General features: G+C 39.3%; 2 protein-coding genes across 7 annotated transcripts in view; one reads left to right on the plus strand and one right to left on the minus strand.

Moving 5' to 3' along the window:
• Positions 1-21,261, plus strand: part of LOC122396924 (glycogen synthase kinase-3 beta-like) — a 34,194-nt gene extending 12,933 nt beyond the window's left edge. The window contains exons 2-9 of one of the 5 annotated variants that reach the window (XM_043395703.1): positions 8,195-8,406; positions 8,640-8,723; positions 9,143-9,181; positions 9,583-9,693; positions 9,840-10,077; positions 10,147-10,340; positions 10,700-10,756; positions 12,235-15,464. In XM_043395703.1, coding sequence (XP_043251638.1) covers positions 8,195-8,406; positions 8,640-8,723; positions 9,143-9,181; positions 9,583-9,693; positions 9,840-10,077; positions 10,147-10,340; positions 10,700-10,756; positions 12,235-12,615 — 1,316 coding nt within the window. In that variant the 3' untranslated portion in view covers positions 12,616-15,464. Of the gene's footprint in view, positions 1-4,059; positions 5,388-8,194; positions 8,407-8,639; positions 8,724-9,142; positions 9,182-9,582; positions 9,694-9,839; positions 10,078-10,146; positions 10,341-10,699; positions 10,757-12,234; positions 15,465-19,371 lie in introns of those variants that run through there. The other 4 variants (XM_043395704.1, XM_043395701.1, XM_043395702.1 and 1 more) reach the window with 4 other exon arrangements.
• Positions 21,262-21,407: 146 nt separating this feature from the next.
• On the minus strand, positions 21,408-25,376 carry LOC122396925 (leucine-rich repeat-containing protein 58). Of its 2 annotated transcripts, XR_006259071.1 has the most exons (6): positions 24,964-25,376; positions 22,741-23,255; positions 22,465-22,681; positions 22,166-22,355; positions 21,729-22,028; positions 21,408-21,651 (listed from the first exon to the last, which is right to left on the minus strand). XR_006259071.1 is itself a non-coding variant. In XM_043395706.1 (5 exons), the coding sequence occupies exons 2-5, from the start codon at positions 23,211-23,213 to the stop codon at positions 21,865-21,867; spliced, it is 1,044 nt and encodes a 347-aa protein (XP_043251641.1). In that variant the 5' UTR covers positions 23,214-23,255; positions 24,964-25,376; the 3' UTR covers positions 21,408-21,864. The 2 variants fall into 2 exon arrangements, 1 of the variants encoding a protein (XP_043251641.1); XM_043395706.1 differs by having other exon boundaries at positions 21,408-22,028.
• Between the last annotated feature and the right edge of the window lie 695 nt (positions 25,377-26,071).

Here is a 26,071-nt window from a genome sequence, read left to right on the forward strand (position 1 = left end):
ACGAGTTGCTGTTGGACGCCGATCAAAAGCGTCTAAATTCGGCGACGTCACCTCTGACGTTTGCAACCGAAGCCAACGAATAATTCTCTGTTAGAATGACGTCACCGTACTCGAGGATGTTTGCCAATTCTCCGATAAACTAACGTTCCTTTAAACATTTATTTTACAGTTAACTCATGTTAGGAATCGAAACATTGGGTAGACGTTGATATTTCGCTGTTTCTGCTTTTCTCGAATGTTTCTATTTCTCACGCTACAATTTCAATAAACGTCCAAGGCATCGTTGTGAACGCGTTCATCTTCTTGTAGTTTCTCGTAGAACGTCGACGATTAATAACGAAAGAATTCGATTCTACGGTTACGTAACGAACCATTCCGCAAAGGTGCGCGTATCGTAAGTTCGTCGACAACCATTTTCCACGTCCTGTCATCCGTATCGAGTCGATGAAAGAAAAACGCGTTACGAAAGTCACGTAGATGATAGCCAGCTCGCATCGGTGCATCTTGCGTCAAGGTAACTTCCGTTGACGCGTGCTTCTGTTCACCGTGACCGAAAACATCCACGAATTTTAATGTCGTTCGTACCTGAAAGAGCACGGTTTGCACATTGTGCAAAACCGGCCCGAAAATGGATCGAGCTTCGATTTCGTATGCACCGCGTATCCGATCGTAATCGCAATCGAAAGGAAGTTTCTGACGTCATTCGTTCGTTCTGTCAAATATTGCACAAACCGAGTGAAAGAGTTTCAATAGAGTTTCAGTAACATCGTGTTCCATAAATAATCGAACCGTGGAATGACGTTCCAGGTCATCTGCATCCGTGTTAATATCGAGAAACTTTGAAAGAGGAAGAGCATTCATAGAGAATACGACATGGTTGCGGCAAACCACGCTCGCTGGCTGACCCTGAGACAGTCCAAGTTATTGATTATGTGGAAACACCGTAATTTCGCTTTACTCTAGCCCGTAATGGCCTATTATTAAACACGTATCCCCGGGGCATCTCGGGAGAGCGTATAACACAGACGGGGATAAGATTGGAACGGAATTTTTTATGCTCGTTACACTGCACGTGCAAGGATCAAATATCTTAATTTACTCCGTGACTCGACGATTCTCTTAAAACCGAGCCTTGATCTTCTATCAACGGTACGCCGCATACTGTCACGCTATTTTACATGTAGGTATTTTAGTCGAGCGTCGCGCTTTAATCCTGATTCTTGCCCCACCAAGACTCCTTTAAAAATCAAGTACTTGGTCTCGATAAACGCTTCGCCGATACGTGCATTGTACGCATAGTTTTGTCGGTCATGTATTTTCGAAACATTCGTAAGTTTCGATAATACGCGTTCAGTTGAATCATCGACGCGTGTATTTTAGAAAGGGAATAAGTGCGATCCTATCTTATCGAGTACATACAGATACTGTTCTGTGTACCGTGATTGCTAGGACGCACTGTATATCAAATACATTCGTCGTTTGCCCTTAACGTTCGTTAGCGATTACTAATTAGAGCGCAAAGACTCTTGGAGCGAAAGATGGTCGCGTCTCCGCCGTCGTTCTTTCTTATCCTTTTCTCGAGTTCACGGAATCTTTAACAGAGACTGTTGTCACGTTTTGCGCAGGATTATTCTCTTACGGGCGCTGTCGCAGACTCTTGGAGACTGTTCACTCGTTTGTATCTTAATTAGAGCGTCGATTAATTACCGGCAATACCTTTTGAGCCGGTTATCTACCAACTCTCTGCGCCGCTTTTTTGTTTCTTTGAAGAGACCTGGAAACCGGCCAAAGGCGTACCAACATGCGCTCGATGACGACATTATCCCGAATCTAGATTAGTGTGAACGAACTCGTCTCTGCCCTAAAATTTTCTTCGACGCGCAGCAACGTTTATCTGGTTCCCGAAAACGTCGAAAAAATCGTGCCAGGTCGAAGCTCTTTCTCTTTTAAAAGACTAACAGATCGTTCCGCGTACACTCGAGACGAAAAATTACCGCGAAAGTATGTCGACACGATGAATGCAATACGTCGCGGTGCTCGAGGACCGTGTCTCAAACGCGTTTTGAACATTGGGGAGAAAAAAGAGGCGATCGAAGTTAAACGTTCGATCGTCAAGCGGATTTGCGTCAGATGATTTTCTGCGACCTCCCCGGTCGAAGTGTATCGGTATAACGAGAATAACCGTTCAGTGTACGGTCGATCTATTTATATGGTCGATCAGCTGCGCGGTCTGGTCATAACTCGATTGCGAACTGCTCCATGGCACACGCATGAACGGTGTTACGCGTGTTTGGCATTCCTCGCGGTGAAAAAAACACTCGTATGTGTCGAGACCAGGGAACCGAAAGAGCTAAAATCAATAAAACTACCGGCGACGAATCGAGTCTCGTTTATGAAACGCGATTAATGGTTTTCACCTCGTGTCGACAGGTTTCTTCTTTGTCCCGACGACGTGGAAAAATGTGCTGTTACAATCTTGCAAATACCTTGCACACCCGTGACAATGTAAGTCACGACAGGCCGCAGAAAATGCGACTAATTCGTTGCTCGATTAGATTCCGAATTAATTTTTATCGATAGTAAGTTTTCGAGGGACAGGAAAAACGCTATCGATTGCGTTATTGCGAAATGCTGTTCCGCGAAACTAGCGTTATCAACGTTCGGTATATCGAAACCGAATAATGAATAATGGATCGACGTACGTCGTTCACTGGCTAACCAAACGATTTAAATGTTGTCCGACGTAGCGTTTAACGAAATCGAGTTTAAAATTCGCTGATTTTCGCCTTCTTTCTATTCGATGCCATTTCTTCTGTTTACTAAAACCATTCTCGGCCGATGGACGCAAACAGGCAGCGGCGAAACAACGTTTACCACGGTACGTTCATTTCTCGTTGTATTTTTTCAAAGACGTCACGGTATTTGCAATGGCTTGAACACGTCTCACGTGTAGTCCGTGTGCCGTGGCGAGACACTGTTATCTCCTTATTACGGCTAAATATAGCTAGTACTCTAACAAGCGTTCAAACACGGCCGATATCATCGATGCTGTGCTGCTGCCGCTTCGCTCTTTCGGTGCTCGTTTAAACGTTACGCGTTTCTTTATATTTAAACAATTAGCACAATAGCGGCCCGTGATTTTCGCGCGTATTTCGATTCAAAGTTTGTCGAACAGCTGTTCGAAGAAATCGTGAATCGAAGTTTAAATAAAAGCTGAGGATTTATCGGTAAACGGTGTCAACAGACTTGGAATAAAACGCAATTTCTTTTCGTAGTGACTATGAGTATCGCCTATATTTATCAACTAGGCGATAAAAAGTTCGCGCCCTTTTATCTCGAAATCCTCGTCGAGTCGCACCTGACGCGATTCCTACGGTGCAGAGAGTAACCCTGCCCAGCCAAGAATCCCAGAATTTGAACTTTACGAATCTAACTTTCAACCTACTCCGTTCAGCAACGTTTCAAAATCGCAAGTTAAAATAAACAATCGTCGGTGGACATTGTTAAGAAACATACAAGACGTGGGCTAATCAACCCAGAGGTCGTAAAGCTATCATTATTTTTGACCGTACCGTTCAACTTTATCCGCGGTTTCACCTCAAACGAGATTTCAATTCGTCGATCGTTCTATTAATAATGCTCGTGCTCCATTTAAATCGTACCGTATCGCGATCGAAGCGCAGAACTTGACGTTTCCGCGGAGATATACTTGCAAATCGCCCGAGCATAGTTTGTACACGTCCGCGGGCACTCCTTGCCGCGAAATTCTGCTTTGGAAAACTTGCACGTTCTACTTAATCCAGCGTAATGTCCGTCATTGACGACACGATCTACTATAAATAGATTTTATCATGAATAAACTGCTCGCGTCACGTGACATCGTAAACAGTTTACTGGTGCATGTAAATGAAATATTCCTGAATCGTGCGTTTATCTGAACATTTTTTTCGATGGTCGAGAGGGTGTTCGAATCTTTCGTCGTGTATATTAACCAGCGAATTCAGAGTTAATTTTATTTAAGAATCGAGGAAGAAATTGGAAAGATCGTCGAGTCTTGTTCCGATCGAAAAGCGTCTTAGAATTGGGTTAAATCGGACAATGTCCTAAACGAAACGGGCTAAAATGCGAGAAACGGGTCGGTTTCGCGACTGGCATCCGCTATACTTGGTTTCCTCTCCCCTTCGCTGATTCCCCCACTCGGAAACTGATTCTTCGGCGGGTAATGGCGATTGGAGGCGCGTTCGGTTTAGTCGCGTGCCGAGACGCCACGGAATGAGAACGTCTCCGTCAAAGTAGCTGCGTGAAACGAGCAATCTTCTCGACGACACGCACCCGGCAGACAATCGGTCGAAACGTAGCGACTGGTATCGCATGATTTTCGAGCGTAAACGTACCGGAATACAAGATCCAAGCACGTTCTCCCAACCTCGAAACGCAACAACTAGACACGCACGCGATCGTTAGAATCGAAGAAGAAACGTCGTAACGTCCACAGTGGCAGGATTACGGATTAAAAGTCACGCTCTTATCCGGTGTTTGCTCTCTGGTTAAAATTTTCATCGTTGCTCGTGGAAAGAACCTGAACTTGACCAGAATCTGACGAACTCTCTTCCACTTATCCGTCGCAGTGATCTAGATCTCCAAAGCTGCTCGATCGTTTGGAAACCTCGTCTGAATCGTGATTTTGTGACTTGGAGTTCAAACTTTGCTCCGTTTAATATGTACTTGGTAGTGCCTAACAGTGGTCGTTACTATTATGGTGCTAATTCGAACCTGGATTTATGGATCTTGTCTCCGAGACTACGAAGCTGACATTTACGCGCGTTGTTCGGTGATATCGAGTGATTTTGTTTCGTGACGGTAATGTTGGTGTTTGGTGGAAATAAACGAACTAGAGGATCGTTAGTGATTCGTGATTCAGGGGGATTTGTGTACGGGATCGTTGGACCCGACGTTCGAACAAACGTGGCGTTTTTCTGCGTGCACAGGTGAATCGTAATTTCGAGACACGTCTCACCCGTACCATGTTCCTTGACACGGTATCAATATTAATGATCGGCGACATTCCAAATTTCGGGTTTTGAATATTATTTGTAAACAACGCGAGAGTTCGCGTTTGGTGTCCGATCGTCGAGGAACCAAGCATCGATCAACGGTGATCTAGAGGACAGATGTTTTGAATTCGCGATATTTAAGAGACATCATGGCGCCTGCCACCGCCTTAGATTGGTCAGAACCGCGACAACATTGGCGTTATCCGAAATTTTGTCCATCCGGACAAGAAAAACACGAGCGGGCAAAGAGCGCGATGGAGTTGAGCAGCAAAGAAGCCAACACCGCGTATAAAAAGTTCTGCAAATTCCTACGCCGACTAGGAAACAAGAAACGTAAGTTCCGTTTCGAGGATGAGAAATAATCTTTGTTTAAGATCGTGAGATAATACTTGGAACTCGACCGAACGTCACGTTGATATTTTTAACCATTCTTAGAAATGTCCTGATCGTAAAAGTGTTTCCATAAAATTCTCAGAATTGAAAAGTATTGTGATAGGATATTTTTAGCCAGAGTGTTCGTACGATCGGTTACCGAAAACCAACGAATCGAGTGATATTTAAGAATATTTCAAGAGTATTTAGACACGATCGACGAAGTCGATAATCGATCGTTGATCTAGAAAATTTCGATTGTCGTCGTCCAGGGACCGATCCCGTCGAACGATTTAAGCAGAAATAATTAAAAATGCGCGTAACATATGCGAGAAAGGACATGTATACTTGACGAGTCACGACCCGCTGACATTTATCCCTTGTTATTCATATTTATTTTCGTCGTGTGCCTCCTCGTCCCACGTAAATTTATTTTTTCATAAGTTGACAAGACTTCGTCAACTTGTGGGAAAAAATCCGATCCAGAATCGTTGTTCTCGAGAAACGGATGGCGTTTCGCAAAGTTCATTTGCAAACCGCGTTCCGAAGTTAGAACTTTCCGCGAACATTACACCGGTAAAGTTCCTTACAACTGTTCAAATATTTATACGCACGGTAGAACGTGCTCGATAACGTTTCGCTATTTGTGTGTCCACTTTGCTCGAGACTCGAGAGAACTGCTATTGCAAAAGCATTTAATGCCACCTAATTATTACACAAATGCTAAGGAACAGATTAATATCTTAGTAAACGTCTCGTTGCTTCGAGTCGAATCTGTTAAATCGTTCCATAAATAATGGAAGATCTATATATTCTACTTGGGCTTGTTATAGTTATCAGTCGTCTGTGAGTTTTCTTCGTTTTCAACGACCTTTCCATTCTAAAGTAGGATCTAGAATAGGGGTGGAAAAGTTTAGAAATATTTTCTTCAACTTTTGACTTTGTCAACTTTTCCGCAAACGCGTTTGTCACTCGGTGGTGTATTGTTTACGAGCAGGCCAGAGGAAAAGGTCGTGTCAAGATGCGCGCGTAACACGGCAAATGGTGGCGGGAACCTGCATCCGTCCGTATCCCTTGGTTTGCTGCGCTTTTTGTCGCAAGCTGGATTTAGCCGGCTCGGATCCAAGCCTCGGCAACGCTTTTGCCAGAGATCGACGCCGTTTGACCCACTTTTCATCTTCGCGCGTCCCTAAGGACCTGCTCTCCTCCCCACCAGAAACAAGGAAAACGTTTGCGAACGCTCCTCGACTCGTTTAACGAATTGTCGTGAAAGTTTTATCCGTTCTCGTTTATTTTGTCCGACGATTAACCACCGACAAGCAAGAATTACGATACGCCTTCCTTATCGGTCCAGACGATAAGATATTTTTTACAGATTTGATGAGACGATGATAGTCGCTTGTAAAGCTTGGAATATTCGAACGAAAAGCAAAAAGAATTTATCTCCAAAGTACACTTTTCTATCATATTTTACGGTATTGCTACGCACGCCAATTCTCTTGCCACCTATACTGCAGCAAAGACACCTTCTATTTTACTCGTCGAAGGTAACGAATAGCTCCATAGCAACCTTGGTTGGCCAATTTATCCTGCCTTGATTATAGTCGCCATCTCGCCCTGTACGAGAGTCTTGTTCAATCTATATTTAGGCGTCTACGAGGTAGTAGGATACCAAGTGTACATTACGATCTCGACACAATGAACTTTCGATGAAAATGTTACCGTCGACGCGGGCTTGAGTTTGTTCAATTTTTAATCGGAACAATTGAATATTCAAATGTTCTCGAACAAAAAGAATAGCAACGCTCTGAAAGCTAATCATTATTCCTAATCTGAAGTTGGCCCTTGGATCGAAAAGAAAAGAGCGTACTCTACGATAACACTCGCTCTTGGTACGAAGCGAAAAATAGCGACACAAAGGGAAAGGTTATACCGAGGAAAATGTTCGCGAAATGTCAAGAAATAAAGCATGGTCCACGTGGCATCTCATCGTCGGTTGCACTCGTTCGGATGATCCAGCGAACGACGGTAAACCGCGATCCTCGAAGATCGTGCATACATACATGGGGCTAGACTCGCCTTGTAAATCGCGAAACAGCCTTCGCGTATTTCGGTTGTACAAATTTTCGGTTCTCGATTATGGTGTACAGTTTGCTCGACGGATTATTAGAGACGTGAAATATATGACGCGAGGTTATTTTCAGCTACAGTTCAATGAGAAAACCGGTCTGTAAACGAGGACCTCGTATTATCCGTCGTTGCATTTTATCAAGGTTATCCCTCTTGTAGACAGCGTTCGAGCGGCTAGCAATAGAATTACACGCGTTCAAGAACACGCCCGTACAAACTGGTACACGATGTACGCGAATTGAATCGAAGGTACTTTGATGGTTATTCGTTATTCCGTTGATAAATGTGCGAGAGCACAGTTTCGTTTAACAATTACACCAGTTCGAGTACCTTTATCTATTCCAAAGTTGTAAAAACCTGTCGACAACTTCTCTCAGGTTGTTGCATCGATAATACTACTGAACAAGTAGGTACAGGAACGCGCGAATAAAATATCAGAATGTTGTTTACGATTAGTCTTGAACGTCATTAAGATATCTGTGTAGGTGTTTTCATTTCTCGAAAAGTTTTTGCTGCTTATGATAATGCCTTGAAGGAGCAATACTTGGTAAAAACAGTAGCTTTTAGTTACCTGCTTCCAATCGTACCTTGTAACCTTCGCTGTACTGTAGCGTTGTGATTTTCGATTGTTTCTATGGGTGGTGCGATGTACAATGCAGGCAAGGATGGCAGCAAAGTGACGACCGTGGTAGCTACCCCTGGTGCAGGCCCAGATCGCCCCCAAGAAGTCGCCTACACGGACACAAAAGTAATCGGTAATGGCAGCTTCGGCGTTGTGTATCAAGCCAAACTCTGTGATACAGGAGAAATGGTTGCCATCAAGAAGGTTCTGCAAGACAAGCGATTCAAGGTAATAAAAACAACAGCTTGAACGTAACCCTTCGACCCTACAAGTTCGATGACCGAGTCGAGAAATTGTCGGTTCGAATTAGACTTATCGATGCATCGAATATTTGCGTAGAACAATAACAAGGCCAGAGATACAATAATCCCAATTGCTGATAATTAAATCTAAAATTGAATACAATAAATATTGACAGGAAATCGTTGTATCAACAAATTATATTTTTGTGTTATTTATAGAACCGAGAATTACAAATCATGCGACGTCTTGAGCATTGCAACATCGTGAAACTAAAATATTTCTTCTACTCTAGTGGGGATAAGGTAATTATATAATTGTATCTTTTTAATGCGCGAATCGAGCAAAATTTTAAGCGTTCGTTCTTTGTGCACTCAAACGAGGTGTCTCGCAATTTGTGAAGCTACCGAAAAATAAGTACAATATGTAAAATAATATAGATAGTCGAAACACTCCGGGGCGTGGCTCACGAATCTTGGGAGCTAATGTTTTCGAAAAGACGCAACTCCACCTATGCTTATTTTTTAACGAGAAGTCACAGATTATTAGACACTTGGTAGATATGCAACACGAAACAACGTCGGAGTAAAACATTTCCTCTTGTCCTCATTACATCCTTTCGAGTAATGAGAATCAGATCTCTATTCAATGAATTACGTCTATAAGTTAATTCTAAGTGTACGTATTAGTTTAATGCATGCGGCATTGTTGTGTTATTTTGTAGAACATCTTAAACGCAACTAATCCAGTTTTTCATGTGGACGTAAGTTAAAAGCGTACCCAGTAGTTTGAAAGAGTCCTTTTCAGAAAATTTAGGCATATTCTGCTTTTAAATATAGTCGAATGACAGAAACGATAATCGTTTTCTTCCCTGAATGATCGACGATTAACATAGAACTTTTTGAGTCTAGTGGCTAACGCAGCTTTGCTAGTTTTAGAAAACGATCTTCTGGAATAGTGTGTTTGCGAATCAAAGGTACCATCCACCACCCACGCATAAACTGCCAATACGAAATTCACACTAATCGACTTTCATAGCGGATCGCGCCGATCTAGAGACATAAAATAATCTGCTACTGAACGACGTGCCTTTTAGACAACACACTATACGAATATATACTCGGGAATCGTTTGGTAATAATCGTTTTACAACTTCTCTTTTAGAAGGACGAGGTTTATCTGAATCTAGTCCTGGAATACATACCCGAAACTGTGTACAAAGTCGCTCGACATTATAGTAAAAGCAAGCAAACGATACCGATCAGTTTCATTAAGGTAAGTGATGAGATACGATAGTAATTTTGTTATTCAACAGTGCGCGATAAATTCAGGCGTGTCGCGTGAATCGAAGACTCGAGCAACGCGGTTGCATAATTTTAAGGAAAAGAAATTAACACGAAACTCTGTTTCTGTTTTTCCAGCTGTATATGTATCAACTGTTCCGTTCCCTAGCGTATATACATTCCCTGGGGATTTGTCATAGGGACATTAAGCCACAGAACTTATTGTTGGACCCAGAAACTGGCGTTCTGAAGCTTTGCGACTTCGGTTCTGCCAAGCATCTGGTTTTTGGGGAGCCTAATGTGTCTTACATTTGCAGTCGTTACTATCGCGCGCCCGAACTGATCTTTGGTGCTATTAACTACACTACAAAAATTGGTACGTTTACAGACGTATGGCACGGTAAAACTTACATAATATAATGAAGAAATTCTGTTTTCTTCGTAGACGTGTGGAGCGCTGGTTGCGTATTGGCAGAATTATTGCTCGGTCAACCGATATTCCCCGGGGACAGCGGTGTAGATCAGCTTGTCGAGATCATCAAGGTTCTCGGTACACCGACACGCGATCAGATACGTGAGATGAATCCAAACTATACCGAATTCAAATTCCCACAGATTAAGTCGCATCCTTGGCAAAAGGTACCCTATTATCTAACTTGTTAATCGTATATCAAACAAATCGTAACAATAATAATGACACTGTCCACACGATATATGTTAGGCTCTCTCGATCTATGTATTTTTCCAATTTGTAACTGGCTATCGTTTTTCACACGTACATTTTCATCGTTCTCGTGACTAAGAGCAGCCGTAAGAAAATCAGAATGAAAGTAATAGAGTTACTCGTTAACCATCGTTGCATGAGAAAAAAAACAAAACAAAACGAGTCAGTCGTTTATGGGTAAGGTTCTGTGAGTCTCGTTCCTTCTAACCGAACGGTTTTCCTACACCTGTCGTGTTACAATCACATTCATCAATACATGTACTCGTGGTTACAGTTTATGCTTCAGCGAATGAGTGGTCTAAAGTGTTCCACGGAGCACCAAAAGATTAGAGTAAGTGGTCCCTGTTGAAACACAAGGTTTATTTCATTTATATGGCTGGCAAATATTCCTTTTTTACTCTCTGGCCCATTACACTAACCAATATAACCAACTTTTCAGCATCTGAACGGTTATACGTAGGATACATGCAATTATCGCTAATCGATCCGTCGAACGGAGGATGACCAACCAAAAAGAAAACCTTCATCCGATCTTGCATTATATAAATCACTCGACGTTCTCCATTTCGAAGTCGTGTAGTATCCATTTTATATATCGCATCATCGTCATTTTCATTTTAACGTTACTAACCAACTATTGTTCTTTTTTTTTTTTTTCATTTTTTTTCCCAAACAATATGTTGTGATTACTCAAAACTCTTGACATATGTATCACTTACTCTAATGTTCTGGTGGTAATCGGAATCTGTGTTTTCCAGTGTCTAAAGAAAAATATGCAAATTCGATGTTGATTCATTGTTGCAACGTGTAAGAGTGACGAAAGGTTGCCTGAAGTTTGTAATTATCCGATATTCCTAAGTTTATTGTTCTATTGTTTATGTTTTTATGTATCTCAAGTGTATCTTCGTGGTACAGTTCCTGTTACAGTTATCAGATGTGGAACGTGTAGATGGTTTTCCGCAGAAATCTCTTTTTTATGTAAATATCTTTCATTAAAGAATAGTAGATACAGATGACTGGTTTATTGCCAGATTTTATCAGTAAACTTTACACCGGAATAATTTCAGAATTAAGCATCTCATATTACTAATACAATGAAGGTTCTTAAATAAGTTCTTTGACAAAATAAAATTCACCTTAGTCCCCGATGTAACAATCTATACATGTTTCTCGTTTTAATGCATGTAAACGATCGCAAGTCATAATTTATAGAACATTGAAGTTGTTGAATTTAATACAGGACGTTGGATTAGACACAGCGTCATTCTCCTGTGCAACGACAGCAGTCTCCTCCCCCGCATCATAAAGAAAACTTTGCAAAAAGTAAATGAACGGAATGTTTTATTTGAACAATCATATATCATATTCGACAGGTCAGTGGACCTTTTTGTAAAGGAAATCTTTAACAGTAGAATTAAAAGCGTAACAAACATCGAAGATATTCTTACCACGTTCACAATCCCATGCTCCGTATACGAGTCGTAGCGACGTGATAGATATTAGACAGGCCGTTGAAAGAGGCCAGCCAATAAAGTGTGCAAATGCTTCTGAACCTTTATTCTAATCTGTGTTCATTTAAGGTTGAAACTTTACATAAAAAGAACTTATTCAATGACCTAATATAATGTCTAATACACTTATAGTATGAACTTCATCGAATGTAAACAACACGTGTTGCTACAGTTTTATCGCTTTATCACAGAACTTCGTACGGTCTGTGTTGCCATGCGAGTTGCTAGTTTCTTCTTAGTCACAGAGATTAGAAGTTTAAACGATAGGAATCTAACAGCGTGATCGCAATGATTTCAGGTCTTCAGGGCACGCACACCCCCGGAAGCGATGGATCTGGTCGCCCGGCTATTGGAGTACACGCCGTCGTTACGAATGACTCCGCTGCTAGCGTGTGCGCACTCGTTCTTCAACGAGTTGCGAGAACAGGGCACACGATTGCCAAACGGTCGGGAGCTTCCGCCATTGTTTGACTTTACAGAGCAAGAGCTGCGAATTCAGCCTGCTTTAAATTCGACCCTAATACCGAAGTACATGCAATCTTCGGACAGTCCCGGAGGCCAATCGGAAGCCACGAGTGCTGCCGCGGGGGCTAGCGGTAATTCTAGTGATAATAACGTCAGCACCAACACACCCTCCAGTACACAGAATACAGACCCCAGCCAATCGAATATGGCTTAAGTTGCTTTATTTTTTAACGTTATAAACTGAGAGAATTCACGTTAGAGTTAGCCTTAACGGTGGCGAGATGAATGGAAAACCTGATCTTCTGAGGAGGATGTCCCCCCCGACCCTCAACCCCCCAAAACCTCAACCCTAACCCGTTGTAAATTGAACTCAATGGAATGGCGATACGAAGTGGTCTTTGAGCTTTGTTCGCTTACACATATAGTAACAAAAATGATTCCCTTTATAATGGGCTAGCTAAGGACACGACTCCAATAGCGTACGAACGCTTGATTGCCACCTTATTGCCAAGTTGAATTCAATGTATATATATATAGGAAACTGGCCCGTAACCTCTTTAAACTATAATTGCTATAAAAAAAAAGCGAAGTTTTCTAGTTGAAAATGTGTAATCTATAACGTCTAGTAGCGCGTTAACGTCGCTTGCGTCGTCATTTTATTAAAAAAAAAAAGAAAAAAAAAGATAAGGAAAAAACTGCGCGAAATCAGCTTGATGAATGTCAATGAAAAAAATTGTTGGAGAAAGGATTACGATGATCGCTACACTCTCGACTTGCAAGACATTTCACTCGATAAGACTGAAAACTTGCGTTTTCCACCGTGCGTATATTCAACGACAAGATAATGATTCTCTTATATTACACCGGTTCGTATTTCGTACCGAGCGAAGTAACCTGTGGATGGAACATTCGGTGTAGAAATATTTTTTATTGTGTTTAAATTCTAACGAGCATCGTCGCTGGTATTGTTGATCGTGAATCAAAGAAACGAGATCGAGAAACATGGAAAATAAAATATTTTACGCAGAGAGTTTCAATGGAATGCATACACACACACAGAGACACACATACACACACACACACACACGGACACAGACAGACACATGCACGCACGCACACGGGTATTTGCATGCACAATCTCTATTTATCGTAAGATGAATTTCGTGATGCGGATACGCTGAATATACTAGCACAGATAAACAGAACCCATAAAATTCGAGAAAAACAACGGAAGTTTCTATTGTTGAGACATGATACAACTGCAAAAAAAATATTCATGTCCGCCGGTCATGCCTCAAGGATTCGATTAGTTAAACCCTCCACTATTAAGGACATTACGATACCATAGTACTATTACGAATATTACGATTGTTACGTATCTCTCACAAAAATTAACTAGACGCACGTTTTCAAAATTTTTCATTCTTCTCGACAAACGTCTACGCAATTAAGTGGAGCGTTTTATTTTTTAAACCACACGCAATATTTGACATAGGATTGTTTGGCGGCGCGAAAAATGAACGTTTCATTGTCTACGTTTAACGTGCAAGACTTGTACGCGTCGTACTCTGCAAAGTAAACTAAATTACAAACTTCCGTGCTGTGGATCGCCATATACATTACTGTATGTCCGAAGTACCAGTCATACAGTGCTTAAAATTGTTGATTGTCTTCTCTGTATAGTTGATTTGGTTTTACGCGCAAAGTCAAGAATTTTGTTCTAGGAAACGTGGACCTCGAAATTAAAATCGTATAGGGTACCGAGGTATACCGTGTATACAAAGAATTGTGTACATTACGCATAGTGTTGACAAACCTGTGCAGCTGGACCTTCGGAACATGTATAACTAGCCACTCATACATCTACATATCATTGCGTCGCAAAAGTAATAGAAGGGAGGGAGGCTGCCGATAAAAAACAAGTCTAACCAATTCAGTTCCTTTTTTAGAGAAAGGACGAAACGTTAAGGAAACAAACAGCGATAGACCGAGAGGAAGAGAGGGAGAGAAAGGAAGCGTGAGTGAATGGAACAGAAAGAAAGCGGAAGCAAGAGAGTGAGAGATCTTAGCATTCGTTTTAGAGTTTTATGAATGTTGATGATGTAACTTAAGTTTTAAACAATTAACCAGGTTTAGTGATGTACCTCATTACTAAGAGAAATTACGTGAATTTATTATTTCCCCCCTCTGGTCCGAAAGGAGAATATGTAATTTTGATATAATTGGGAATGATCGTCACAATCGAAAAAATTATTGTTTATGTTTTAACATAAAGCAAAACAGGATCTAACGAGTTACTGATCATAGAATTTTGTTGGCATTGTCACGGCTCTGCATAAATACGTTATTTATTTTAGAATCTTTTTTTTCCCCCCGCTGTGAAATAACGGATAACTTAGTGAAATGTCAGACGAGCTGCTCACGATGCTTAGAACGAAGCTCGATGGACGTAAATGTATAGTTTGACTTGTGATCAAAAAAAAGTAATTCTTTAGATTTAAATTATTTATGTGCTCCTGTAACGTACAGCTGGCTTGATGTGTCTTCATCCTCATCAACCGATACTATTATAAACAATACAACCTAAGCTATACGTTAGGATGTGGTTGCTTAAGAGATGCAAACCGTTCAATTAATTACATAGCGCTTCTTTCACATTTTCAGGCCGGTAGAAATGCTAAATTCAAAGACAAAAAGAAGAGATCCCGAATCTAGCTGTAAAATTAGACAAAAAGAAAAAAAAGTCTAAAAATGCATACCAAGTTTAAATCGCACGGCTTCAATATAGATTGTTGGTTATTTATCGTAATTATTATTAATAAATAAATTCATCAATTTAGTTTGATTTAATCTTTCTCATCTCGTCTTAATGCAAACAATAATAATGTACACAATTACTCGACTCGATGTCCAAAACGGTGACAGGTAGTGACTTCTATAATTGAAACTACGATTTTGTACATTCAAACACGCTTGGAAATCTTTATCATGTCAATCTTTCGCATGTCGATACGCGAGATAGGCTAAATCTCGGTGTATAGTCACAGTTAAGGTAAATAATTACAGAAGAGTAGCTTATGGTAACAAAGAAAAAAGAAATGGCGAATCATTTTACAGATTTATCTATGGAGAATTAAGTGCACAGTTACTGGCTCATCGACTAGATCGCACGCTAGTTACAGTGGATTAATTTTGTTTATAATTTCGTTGTATTCTTCCGAAACTTGGATGCTACTCGATGACACACATACAAGAAAATAATAGTGAAAAAAATCATGTAGGGAAGAGCCCGTGTAAAATATTGAAAGTCTATATATATAAATAAATAAATAAATAAATAAATGAGCATATATATATATACGTGTGTGTGTGTGTGTATGAATATGTATATATATGTATACATATAATATATATACATACGTATATATGTATAAGTATATATATAATTAAATTACGTATATTATAAATATATGCAGATTAATTTTAATAATAGCGTTTACTGAATAACATTGCTGCTGTTGTAAAGAGAGAAAAGGAAAATTGATTAGAGATGGAAAAAAATATTAATTCTTTGAACACTGTAGTCGTTGTTTGCCTGACAACTCATCGTCGTTACCATTACAAGACCACCACTTTCTTTTTCTTTTACCTTATTACATCATGTTGCACTCTTTCGAAGCATCTAGTAAATAAAATGTAATAATTGTGTAAAGAAAGATTAATAAATTAATTTAATATGTATATATATGCATATATGTATGCGTATGTATGCGTGTGTGTGCATATGTATATACGTCAAATTGCAAAGAATATTTAATCGCGCTATACCGATTAAGCGAGTTTGGGAGACGTTTTATTAGTTGAGCCGTAAATCAGTTTTGCGTTTATTGGCTGACATTCGAGGCCAAGATGACTAAAGGTCGTAATATATTTCTATGAATATCATTGAAGATCAGGAAATAAAGAGAAAACCGCTGTTTCGATATGGAATAGAAGTTTGTCAGAGCTACTCGTCATGTTTTAAGTAGCTGTTTCTCCTCGCCAAAAGCTACATTTTCTGCCGGTTTTACGGCAATCCTGAGATGGACCACTAACTGTTTGGTACTACGAAAGAAATGAAAAAATAATAATAATAATACTAATAATAATACTAATAATAATAATAATAACGATAATGATAATTCCATTCAAGCTACACTTTAAACGATCATGACGAAACTAGTACCAGCAGTGTATGCCCGACTATACTATACTTGAAGAAACAATAATAAATTTTAGTTTATTGTTACGATAATATTAATTTGTATTATTTTTAGTTCTCGGTATTATAGAACTACAGCAACAAATATTCGATTATACAAAATATATATAGACACATCTGTAACTTCGTTTCATTGTGGAATATATTACGATATCTCTTATGCGACGACGTATGATTTTAAATTATAAGAGTGATTAACTTAATACGAAATTCATCAACAATTGGTAAACATAATTCGTAGGAAGATGTGTTTTCTACATAACTCGATGCTTCTTCGCCCGACGTGCATATAAAATTTCTTAAAACGGCGAAGAGTTGTTTGACGTAATAAAATTTCGTATTAAAGTAAAATTCACATATTATGCAAGTTTAATTATATCGATATTCTTTGTACTCGAATAATCTCATTTTGTAACGTTTTTTACGTTTGTTATAATCGAGTCTGTTTTTTTGTTGTAGGTAGTGAATTATATGGAAATTAAAGTTACAGGTTAACGATGTAACCTCGAGATGGTAGTTTTCATCGACAGATGTGACACTATCTCGTATCCGTCACGTTTGCAAATGCCTTCAATTTATATCGTTCCCAAAATAAAAAAAAAAAGAAGAGGGCCGGTGTAAGGGCAAATAATTTTGTCCATTCAAGGCCACGGTGCAACCATATTTTCCTTGCGCGAAAGCGACAGGAAATAACGGTGAAAACTATACTAAGATGACGTTTTAATATTGATATTCCTGAAAGTTGAAAAGTTTCAAAACCTCATAAGTGTCGCGTGTACTTACTTAGAAAAAACGGGAGGAGGTTAGGATGATGTCCGGTGATAGAAGTGACCTTAAACGGGCAAAGTTTTTCGCCAAACACGATCCAATTTAATCGAAGGAATTTTCACGTACGGTACATGTTGATTCACTAACACGGGTCAATTCGAAATGTGGTTTCTACGAACCCTTGATATAAAACTCGATTTTGTGAAACTCTCCGAGTTTGATACATAATACAGCAGAATCGCGTTATATTGCTGCAGCAGACAAAGACGAAGTTCTCGAAAATAAAAATCTTCGAAATGGCGATACATTAAAGAAACCAAGTCCCTTTGTCGAACAAAAATTTACCAGCCGGCGATATGACGCGATCCTACTAAACGTGACACTTCTTTTATGCGCGAGTGTGCAAGTTCTTTTGTCGAAACGTTTCAGTCATAAAACAGAATAGCCAAACACCTAATTAATTTTTATTATACGACGCAAAGGAAGATAAACGCTTAAATCTCAAAGCAAAGATTTTATTCTAAACTATGCGATAATTATTCTAGACCGGGGTTGGGGAATCTTCGGCATAGAGGCCGCATACAGCTTTTATACGTATGTTAGGCGAGGTTATCTCACGTTTTCTTCGGCTGTAAATTATACATTCTCAAACAGCGTTTGTTTTAATCGATTTAAATTATAGAATCGTTACTTTTGAAGCACAGTAACAACTGCAAGAAATACGTATGCTTTGATTCGATAGTAGGTTAAATGACTAAAATGTATCCGTGAGACGACATGCGATCTTGGAATGCCAAAAGATTCTTCGCTCTTATTCTAAGCGTTACGTACCCACCATCTTGGTCAACCTTGGAAACATACACGTGGATACGTCACGTTTATACGTTTAGCTGAAATCGTAGGCTTAAGATCTTGAACAGCACATCGCATCCCTTTTCAACTTCGATACGAAAATTGTATATGTATATAAAAAAATGGTGAAAAAGTAGTCCGTTTTTGTGCCGTTTCACGTACACTTTTTCCAGTTAGTACAGTGAAAAGGAATGTTAAGTGTGCGTCGCGCGTTACGTCTGGAAACCCGACGAAGATGAATCATGAAGATTTTTAGAGGGGAAATTTTAAAAACGGACGCTACAACAACCGATCGAATTTTTATAAGCTTTTTACTTTTGCACCGCTAGCAATTCTGTCCGTACTACTTTGTCGCGTTTACGCATGTTTTACCTCCGCGTGAGGTAAGAAGTAAAATCGACGGAACAGCAGAGGATAACGTCGCAGACGACCAATATTTAAGACATTTCTACTATTTTCCTATGACATAGAAATTATGTTAGAAACGAATCCAATACGACAAACTGAAAGACAAACGGGGAATAAGATCAGAGTATTTCAGCGAACGAAAAACAGTGGGAATACGAGTGATGTAACTGTCATTTCAGGACTTACGATACCCAGAAAAAAACCAGAGAAACTATAGTCAGGCCACGCGTACCGTCTCTTGCGTGATCTTTATTAGAAATTAAATTTTCCACGGAACTTTGTTTCTCTTAGAACGATTGCTAGGACATCCTCTTCAGAAGTATTCTTTACTAATTTGTCTGACAGAATTTACCATCAGTTTTTTCATATTTCATAAAAAGATATTGTTGGAACGTTCGACGGTGCTCGGGTTCGATTGGAATGGAAACGAACAGGCACACTTTGTATCTCATAGCAGCACCCGTTGTCCGCAGCAGATCGTCGGCAAATTCTCTCGATAAAATTCAAATTTCATCTCCAAAATTTGTTGAATGACAAGCGAGTTCCAGGAGGCTTGATATTTCAACGAGATTATTCATCCAAAAATCAAATTCCGTCGGAAGAATAGCACCTAATCATTCTACACGATCCTCTTCTCCGAATGTATTGCTCTCTATCAGAGATTTACTTTTCTTGGTTCAGACGCGAGACAAAACACAGTTAATGAATGCAAAAGAGGGGGCAGTGTGCTAAGTACAGAGGCGAACGAAGAATCGGAGGTGAGAGATACAAGACAAGAGGAGGAACGCTATGAAAAGGAAGAGCAAAGGAACAAGGATAAGGATGGAGCAGGTGGAGAAATAAGAGAAACCTATTTGACCACTTGCGGTGAAGAGAAACATCATAGTACTGTAACGAGAAACCGATGAAAACACGGAAATCGTCTCTATGGAGTAAGTGCTTGCCCCTTTCGGTATGACCATGGACTATAGTCGTCTACTCGAGTCTGTGAGACGAGTATATCCGACAGCTGTTAGGTGCTTATTCAAGTTCGCGCGTCGACTATGATTAACAGTCCGTCTCTAGCCGACTATAGTTTGTTCTCGTAAAATTCGCGTATCGATTATAGTCGCCTGTTTGAAGTTTATATGTTCGTTAGAATCGCCTCGCTTGAACCAACCGCGTATAACTATTCGCCTAAATTTCTGCGTCAAGTATAGATGGTGCGTGGACTATAGTGGTACTTACCTATGTTCGTTATCGACTATAGTCGCTTACCTACATATAACCGTTTGTCGATTATAGTCTGTCGCCTGTAAATTATAGTCGGTGATCGTAAGTAGATTATTCGAGTCTACGCATCGGTTATAGTTGACGATAAGCGGTTGACTATGATGTTTTACCCAAGATTGGTTTACCCTGTCAACTACAGTCCAGGGTCTCGGAGCGCTTACCTTAGACTACGGGTCGACTGTAGTCGATTATCGCTATACGTTATCTTGAGCCAGAAATAGGAATATAGTCAACGACTACTAAACACTTGTTGATTCGTTGACCATAGTCGTGACCACTGTTCAGTGTTTAATTAATCCCGCGTGCCAACTATCATCAACAGCGACCAAGCGAACACTTAATTCGCGCACCGACTATAGTCGATGGTTGCGAACCAACACCATCGACGCATATAACTGTTCGGTAAATTTGGGAGATACTATTACCATTCCCCGATACGTATAACAACATCATTTTTAATACACACAGTACACTCACACACCCTTTATGCGAGGTAAGAAACGAGACGTCCATTATTTACGATTAATCATCGACGGCACATTCGCTAACTATACACGCTAATACCGAAAGGGTTGCCGTTACTCACGACTGTAAGATACTAGGGAAAATTGTGTTAATATACATAGTAATACGTAAAGAGGATATCTACGACACAGTTAAAAAGAAAGATTTAAAAAAAAATGAAGTACACAGAGAGTGGAGTAGATTTAGTTACTATCGTGAACACACACCTATAAGATAACACACGCTGAATCTGAAGAAGCGAGGAGAAAATAAAAGAGAACCGAACGTGTTTTTCCTGTGTGTACTCGTGTATGTACGAGTGACTGCGTGTGAACGAGAAGTAGCGCCTGATGCATGTGAGAAAGAAAATCGCCTTCGGACTCGTTTGCGATAGCCAGAGAAAGACAGAACGATTAAAAAAAAAAAAAAAGAAACAAAACTGAAACATGTACACACATATATATGTATGTAATGTATAAATACAGAGCACATATATATGAATATGTATATGTATGTATAGATAATTACGGCGACACTATACGCGATTACACAAGTAGCGAACTATTATTACAATTGCTATGTTTACGATTATCACCGATTATTCGAATTATTAACGATGTTCTATAAACCCTAAATGACTATGATGAATACGATGATACTTATATATCGTTGCGTTTCGCTACGTTCACTTCTCGGATGTGTTTAGTTTTACACGGTCACACACGTAGTCGATATGGTAACGTAGAATATTAATGGATATGTGTTTAAGCGAGGATCGACCGTTTCCGTTCGTGGGGCTCTATATGATAATATTATTATTGTACATTTTGTGGTTTATTTAACAATAAAACGATAATGTTAACGGACTGCGATTTAATTACCGACGATCCGCCGTACAGTGGTTAGACAGGAAGGACGAGAAGTAAGTATGCGCATGTGAATGAACTCTAAAAAGACGTTTATTTGAGAAAGTATAAATGGTAAATATAGACACGTGTTATCTCGTGCAACGCGAGATCGTCGAGGCTTTTATCGCTCTATTTACGCCAGAGGTCCTGGTTAATAATCCTCCTAGCTTCGTAAATGGAAACCACGTCCTTTAAAACGAGTATTTCGCTGTTTCGTCGGTGCTGAAACTACCTGTGGCCTTGGCGCGCCTTAACACCTTTGCTCAAGTTAACTCGTCTAATCGAGAATTGCCGTTTACTTAAACACTTGTCGATGTACACGCAGTAACCACAATCTTTCGACGATCTGGATACCTTAATCAATTAAAGCAGTAACCTGGATTCGAATTCGAGACCAATAGAATCGAGTAATTCTTTCGCTTCCCCGTGGATGAACATTTTCTAAACGCGTAATTAAAATTCTTCGCGATAAAGTAGTGGCCAACAGTGATCAGCCAAGGAGAACCTTCCTTATCATTGCACCGCTAACTACTTCGTCCCCGTCCCGCGATTCGATGCATTTTCTACTACAGAGGTACTGTAACAAAGGCAGACGGTATTTACCACAGAAATCGACGAATTTTACGTGCTCCACTCGGTTGTTGAAGAATACACCTGCAAAAGACGACACTGTTTCTCGATGCTTTCTGCACACAACCGTATTATCTCTACGCGCGCTTATACATTCGGAAAGTCGGTGAAGTTACTGCTACATCGACGGTAGAATTTGATCTTTAAACATAGTTGCTGACCTTTACACTTTGGATTGACGCAGCAATGTCCACAATTCAGATACTCCACCAGATTTCGCGGTATGCACTTTTCATCGTACCGAATGTCAATGGTCTTAATTACTCTGGCAGCGAGCTCTAACAGCGACGGAGGATTATGCGTCATGTCTGATACGAATCTGACTACAAGCGGGTTGTCCCTTAACGATAACTTAAACCAGAGCATTACATTATTAGAACTATAAATTCAAAAGTTAAATCCTATGAAATGTCTCTGCAGCCTTTGCTAACTGTTTTCTCAAAATAGTATAGGGTATTACCTCGGTTAAACACTTTAACGTGATAATTTCAGTTGGTAGGGTTCTCAGCCTGTTCTTGTGAAGCAACAGCGATTTCAAGTTGGCTAGATTTGCTATGGTGCTGGGTAAACTTTCCAACATGTTATCGCAAAGTACCAACGCCTGCAATGATTTCAGTTGGCCCAACGTCGTTGGTACTTCTGTTAATCGGTTGCCTCCCATCGATAGCACGTGAAGTCTAAAAGAAATCGCAAATCTTGAAAAATGAAATTTCTATTAAATACTCGTACTCGGTACCTTTGCAGCTTCCAAATGTCCTTGCTGATTTCGGTGATATGATTCCCTCCTAAATATAAATATTTTAGCTCCGTGAGCTCGAGAACCTGCTCAGGGAAATCGATCAGTCTATTCCCGCTGAGATTCAGTTCGCGCAGCCCTATCAAGTTCTCGAAACTCTTGGGTAGACTGTCGTTCGTCAAATTGTTGTGCTTGACTATCAGACATGACAGGGGACAGTCCCCAAGAAATTCTGGCAATCGATGCAAATTACAGTTCGATATGTCCAACGAGTTCAAGTTGGTAAATCTGACGATACTCGGTGGAATGCTGTTTAAACGGTTTTGATGAAGCAACAAAGTGTCCACGTGCTCCGGACATTTCGCAGAGACGAAATGATCGTTCAGCATTTGGGTATCGAGCATCAAATAAGACAAGTCCAATGTCTTGGAATTGGAGTCCGAGTCACTGGAGTCCGACGTGTAATTCTCCATGGATACGAGAAATTAACAATAACTCTATAAACAATTCGTCACCTAAAATAATATTACCGACGTTTATAGCACAGGTTGGCGCCTTCAGTGTGCAAATTTTTATTATAAAACAGTCTACGTGATATAATTTTATCTAGCATTATTGAATTGCATTTATTTTCGCGTTGCATATGCGTATAGCATCATTTGCTTATCTTGCACGCGTAAACATTGTGCGTCAATAACGATTGCGGAAAAACTTTTAATTTCAATCAATGTCTACTGTCCCTAATGTGCAAGTAGTGTTTTAGCAAGTCACTGTTTGTTTGAATAATCCTGCAATTATGTAAATAAAATAAAAGAAGCGAGAAGAATGAGCATATTTATTGGCAATAGCCAAATTGTGTCAACTAATGCAATTGACGTTTCGAGCGAGCAAAGAAAAATATGTAACCGTTTTTACAACAACGACTTGTTATTTCATTTCTTAAATGAAGCAATCGATGTCAAGGTATTAGTTAAATACAAAATAATTCTTGCGTGCCTGATACTGTATTAATTCTCCTGGATCGTGTGAAAGTTAAGTTAGAAGTTCAACCGATAACGCATATCGTATAATTTTTCGTGCACTTGGCAATAGATAAAATAATATTTAACTGTAAGTAAACGGTTAGGTGGAATATCTACTATTTGATGAAACAGCTCGTAAAGATAGGATAGAAGCAGTGTTGTGGTTTAATGATTTACAGTTATGTAATTACAAGCCAATTACTTTTTAGAAGAAATCGTGGCAAGTGTGATCGGATTACATTTTATTTAGCAATAAGCATACATACGAGACGCACGATAACCGTTGACGAAGTCTATTATAGAAAAAAAATAAACGTTGTTTGTATTCCTATTAAGTTACGAGGAAATAATGTGTAATAATTCGCGTGTTCGACCTTATTATATTATGATACATGAGCTATATTTATGTATCTTTGTATCTATGCCACAACTATTACGACTCAGCCTTCACACGTGTATTATTACACGTATATGAATTTTTACAATTATACACGCTTAATGGAACCGACCAGATAAGTTCAAAAACTGATAACATTTATGAAATTAATAGTAACTAAACAAGCGGTAATCGAACTATATCTCAGACTAAAGTAGCACAGTTCAAACGGGGTTATATAAAGAAGCATTTTATCTTATTTTTATCTCCCTCTCCGCTTCAAAGAATTCATGTATACAAAGAAAAGTAATATAATGTAGGTATGTAATATTTATATAATATTATTTTCGAGAAAATTATCTAATTTGTTATCGTACTGCGTATTCATAAGGCATCTCTAGATTTTAATATCGCAAGCGATAACGCATTTTTCAAATCTTATTCATGGTCATGTCACCGGAATAACGGTAGTTACTTTTCTTAGATCGGTACGCATGTGAAACGAAGAGTTAAAACGGATATTTATCGCAGAAGTAAGTGTTTGCAATCGTATGTAAAAAAACACTACGTACGATTTTATTTAAAAAAAAAAAGATAATAACCGTATTTATTTCATATGTAAATTATCGTGCGTTCTGTGAAATCAGTCAACTTTTGTCAAACTTTAATTTCGCACGTCACTTCCGGTCACTGCCAAGAGGCCGTTAGCCAGGCAGCCAACGAAATCGTTGTTCGTTCAAGATTATCGTTCAAAATCGTCGTGAAATTAAGTTTATCAAATATTTAAGTCATATACTACAGCATCGCATTAGGTCATCGACTTACCTTATTGGTAATTCCATTTCTTCTTATTACTTGTCAAAAAGCTTTCCCCCTCCTTTTATTGTTGGTCTGTATCTCTGGCTTTGGTCATGGAGTCCTATGCAATCAGAATCTCGTGGCACGTTCGTTCACTGTTCACGAGAAAAGTGGGACGCACGATCAGACCGAGATGTACGACCGCAGAGATCGAGATTGAACAATATCTGGTTTTATCAGTTCCATTTATAAGTCGATTTAATAGCGCATGTCATCGTGGGATAACGTAGATTTCCACTTGGGAGAATGTACACGCGCTAAAAACAGCGTCTTGTATAGTCGTTTCATACGACACAAAATTAAAGAGAAGAATAAAACAATTTGCGAAGAACACTTGGAAACACTTGTTCGTTTTTATTTTACGGCGGATCGTTAAAGAACATGCATCAACCGTACGTAGTTAATATTTAATCAAAAAGAACTTGAAACTATATTATTTACCAAGTTTCCACTTTGTTTGTACACGAAGTATCCAGATCCAGTAACACAGATTCGTGCCACGCGAGGGGAAATTCACTAGTTTTTACACCACTAAACCCCCAATCCAAAGAAGGGGTCTTGTTTAATGTCGGAGTTGGTAACTTTCCCCTCGCATATCACGAATCCGTGTAGCCAAGATACAGTATTATTGGTCTACTGTCTGGTAATATTATGCAGATCATTAAATTTTTCTTAAGCTATTTTACAAATGCATACGCAAACAGTTGGTCATTATGAAATTCAGGAATTAAAGGTTACTATTTACGTAGTTACAAAATATACTTTGAGGTTAGGAAAAACTACTGCGCATATGAATATGAAATATTATTGTGAAATACGAATGAATAGAAACGAAACGTAAAATGATTATTAAAACATTCACGTTATAGAAATTATGTACGTATTTATTTCCATTCGTTCGTATGCTGATTTAACATTTAAATTTATTTAAATGGCATTCTTTAAAAAATATACATACATATTTATATCTTTGTCAAACAAAATGCTTCTGTAAACACGATACAATTTTGAGTCCAAACAAATTGATTGCTGCAAGTTCTGTGAAACAGAAGAGCATGCAAGAATGTTCTACTTA

Source organism: Colletes gigas, unplaced genomic scaffold (genome assembly GCF_013123115.1).
Source record: "Colletes gigas isolate AHSC1104 unplaced genomic scaffold, ASM1312311v1 Colletes_gigas_Sc00008, whole genome shotgun sequence".
In the NCBI taxonomy this organism is placed as follows: Eukaryota; Metazoa; Arthropoda; class Insecta; order Hymenoptera; family Colletidae; genus Colletes; species Colletes gigas.

Bases quoted from the DNA above. Each gene is read 5' to 3' on its own strand.
- LOC122396925 (XM_043395706.1), bottom strand. From the start codon at position 23,213: ATGGAGAATTACACGTCGGACTCCAGTGACTCGGACTCCAATTCCAAG. The intron at 22,682-22,740 runs GTACCGAGTACG...GATTTCTTTTAG, and splicing joins GACATTTGGAAGCTGCAAAG to ACTTCACGTGCTATCGATGG. The intron at 22,029-22,165 runs GTCAGCAACTAT...CGTCTTTTGCAG, and splicing joins CGTCAATCCAAAGTGTAAAG to GTGTATTCTTCAACAACCGA.